General features: G+C 38.2%; 1 protein-coding gene across 1 annotated transcript in view; it reads right to left on the reverse strand.

Moving 5' to 3' along the window:
• Positions 1-3,952, reverse strand: part of LOC107695111 (histone acetyltransferase p300-like) — a 39,094-nt gene that overhangs the window by 8,041 nt on the left and 27,101 nt on the right. Inside the window, exons 20-23 of the mRNA XM_016494918.1 lie at positions 2,744-2,832; positions 607-687; positions 399-455; positions 196-273 (exon numbers count right to left, since the gene is read on the reverse strand). Coding sequence (XP_016350404.1) covers positions 196-273; positions 399-455; positions 607-687; positions 2,744-2,832 — 305 coding nt within the window. The remainder of the gene's footprint in view (positions 1-195; positions 274-398; positions 456-606; positions 688-2,743; positions 2,833-3,952) is intronic.

Below are 3,952 nucleotides of genomic sequence, written 5' to 3' on the forward strand. Positions count from 1 at the left end.
AAGGGGAAATATATTTATCAAGAACTATAAATAACATTTATACAATGTTATTTTGTTTATTTTATTGCTTTAAATGCATGAATCAGGATTGTATTTAACAGGAAAAACCTTACATTCACTAACACTCCATTTTTTAAGCCCTATTTTGCAGTAGAATGTGTCACATAAAAGTGTGCTCAAATAAAAGTAGCTCACCCCGACGGCCATATCGTCTCATTGTGCAGAGCGCATATCTGATGCATTTTTCGACCACAATCACCACATTCCAATAGTCTGAGGAGAAAGAACAGAAAACAAAGGTCAGACGATGACAACAAATCAGCACCTTGATTAAAACTTCAGAACAAGCGAACCGAGATGACACATTTGGAGGGAGAAAAGTTAAATGTGAAACATACAGTTCAGGGTCGAGGGTGTCATTCTTTTTCCTTTGAAACTGATCTTTATTGATGGACCTGAGGAGAGAAAACGAGAGACAGAGAAGAGGAAGCCGCCCAATCGAGTGGGTCATGAGAATCACTGAACGAACGCTCTCCGGAGGAATAGCATCACGACAATAACAATGAAGGAGAAGATCAAAACACAAACATTTATACGGTTACTCACGTTTGAGGCTGGGTTGGATCGTCCCCCAGGGATACATTCTCCCCCTGGATTTCGTTGAAACACTTCTCACAGAAGTGGTACCTGTCAGCAAGAAGCCCATATTTGGGTGAACTAGACCGTTCATCAAGAGCACAGCCAATCACAGTGAGGGCACGTGGAAGCAGCCACCAATCAGGGCAGGGCAGGCCAGGAGACAGGCACACAGGAGAAGGCAGGTTCGTCGCCGGGAGCAGCCAATCATGAAGCAGGTTTTTTGTGTGGGCAGATTGATTGATTGGTTGCGTGTAAATTTCAGAGCGGATGATTGGTCACATCAAAGCAGGCCAATGCAGACATCACAAGTGTTAAAAAAGGAGGGAGAGAAAGGGAAGGGGGGGGGGGGCAGAATGAATATTTTAAAAAAGTGTGAGAAACAAAACTGTTATGAGGGACAAAGAGCTACGTGTTGAACAGGTGGAGGGGTAGGTCAGATCTAGAAGAAGAAAATTAAACCAAAAGAGAGAGCAGGAAGCTGAGGCAAAAGCACATACGGTATCCCTCGCATCCGCTGAGCTCTAAAACAACCGTGACGCCCAGAGGAGCGAGGGACAACAATGGACTGAGTGAACGAACTGAAGAGAAGAATGAGAACAGGAGCAACAGAGACCCATCATCCTTTCAGGACATTTTAAAGAGGGTCCCAAGATTCGCTACTAAAACAACGTGTGACAGATAAACAGTTAGTACGCCCTGTAGTTGGCAGCATGAATGAAGTCTTAGCCGATTTTGAAATACTGTACTTTTAGTCAGTACATTTTGGGTGAATCTCATAAAACATATCCAGGTCATATTTTACCCCAAAAATAATGTTCCTTGCATAAAGCAAATGAAGGACCACTGATATCTGACATTATCATTTTACAAAATTCTTTATTTAAATGCAGCTTAAAGGCATCACAACATAATAATAAAAAAATATATAACAACAACAATATATAACATGCATTACATATGGCTGTTTTCACGTGGGCTTATATTTTATTACCATGTGTTGTCATAATCTTTTTTTTTAATACATGTTAATACTAATATTATTATTATAACAAGTGTTGTTATATTGTGACTTGACATGTTTTATGTAGCCTTTTTATATAACGAAAGTAAGGTTCAGCTTAAGTCTAAGGTTGCCAAAGTTATACAAAAACTTAAGCTTTGCACGCCGAAACCTCTGATTCTGGTGAAAGTCTTTGCCATCCTATGCGAATAAGAGTTTTGCTGTTAGGATCTAGGATGATGTAACTCAGAAAACTGGCAGTGATTTTCACTAACGCATTAGAGGAAGAGCACTGCAATCGTTTTGCTTCCTTATTAGCACTTTGTTATTTTGTGCTTGCAGCTACCAACTGAGGTAATCAACACAAATACTTGCCAACACACCTGTTAATTGTAAGTACACCAACAAAACGTCAAAACACAACCGGAGTCAAAAATGCAGACCCTCTTTAAAATGGCCGTTTAAAATCAGAAAAAGAGCAGAGAAGTGAAATGTGGTCTATTTTGCCACCGAAAGTCAAATCAACAGGCCTGAAATTCAACAACACCCTGATGTGGGAAATATGTGCTCACAGCAGAACAGCATTTACATTTTTACATAGAACATGAAAACAGAACTCTTAAAAATACTCACCTCAATCTTTTTACATACAAATACACAATGTAAACCAAATCTAAATGTGGCAGATGTAGTGGAGTAGCCTAGTGTCTATTAAAGTGTTCAGAAAACAAACAGCTTTCATAATACTTCATTCTAGCACTGGGCCCGCTTCACAGCAGAGCTTTAAATGCTGCCAGGCAACATTAAATTGATTTTAGGCTGAAATGCAAATGATCTACCATAGTGTGACAACATGCCTGATGGGGTCAGGCAATTACCCATCAGGCCACATTCACTATGATATAACTATTCGTATGAATATAATAGCTTGCTTCTGTTTGTATGCATAATATAGACTCAATTTAAGTCTCTTTGAACTTTCAAGTGGTTATTCTTACTCTTATACGACTGATAACTCTGAATTTTAATGGCTGTACTGCACAGTATTAAGCTATGGGTGCGAGTGACTGTGTGTAGAGTGGATATAGTGTGTATAATACTGACCTGTTCTGGTAACTGAAGTACGCAGCGTCTCGAGGGATGGTACACAGCTGTTTGCCATAGCAGCACAGAGTTTGAGGAGAAAACTCCAACTGAAAGAAGAAAAATAGATATAGAGGGATTAAAAGAGAGAGAAAGAGAGGAAGAGGAGAGTGGGGTAGCAATATCCCATTAGTTTTAGCAAGAAACCACAAATCTACTTCATAATGTGCCAAACACTACAACTTAACTGTGGTAAAAACACTGTAATAAGTGTTTTACTGTTTTTTTACACAAAATCAATAATATGGCAGATGACATTTCTTATTGTTTAATAAAAATAATCTAAAAAACTACAACAACAACAAGTAGTAGTAGTAGTTATAATAATACATATTTAGCATACATTTAAGACAAGTATTAACTTGTATTGCTTCCTGAAAGGATTGTTGTTGTAATAATAATAATAAAACAGTATTAATAATAAATGTTGTATATTAACATTTAATACAAATACGTTTGGTATGATATAATTCTTCTTCTAAATAAATAAATAATAAAGTATTTTAATACATATTTAACAAAACATTTAACATACTTGCTGGAATTATTATTTTTATTAACAGTTCTATTGTTAAATAAGTTTGGTATTATAAGGTAGTACATTATAATTAGGGCTGGGCAAGTTAACGCGTTACTCACACTACATGCATACCGCGCCCGAGCCCAACTGAACCTCGCTCTGGGCCACCTCTGGCCCTAATTGAACCGAGCCCGAGAATGGCACGGAGCGATCACACTAGTCAAACGAACCGGGCTTTGGGGGTCAAACGCACTCGGGCTCGGTTAAGATTGCCTAGTGCGAGTACACCCTTATTCTCCCCTATCCCGCACACACGAGTATATACTCGCCCGCACCCGCACTCGCCCATCAAGTGTTGTCCCATGATAGTGCAGGTCTCTACTCGGAAGGAGCCTGTTATAATGTTATGATCGAGGCTCTGGACTCTGAGCATACCTTGCTTTTCTATAACAAACTGTCAAATATTTTCTATAAAAACTAATGCCCTGGCTGTGGCAAATAGCTTTGGTTTTATATTTAATTTGATTACATTAATGTTTAAGTTGAGATTTACAATAAATATTTTAACTGCTGAATACTGCTGTAAAAAAAGCACCTTATTTGTTTAAAGTGTTTGCAAACCAAATGTTATTGCACTTTTGTTCATATAG

The sequence above is a fragment of the Sinocyclocheilus anshuiensis genome, unplaced genomic scaffold, assembly GCF_001515605.1.
Source record: "Sinocyclocheilus anshuiensis isolate Anshui unplaced genomic scaffold, SAMN03320099.WGS_v1.1 scaffold434, whole genome shotgun sequence".
NCBI classification, from domain to species: domain Eukaryota; kingdom Metazoa; phylum Chordata; class Actinopteri; order Cypriniformes; family Cyprinidae; genus Sinocyclocheilus; species Sinocyclocheilus anshuiensis.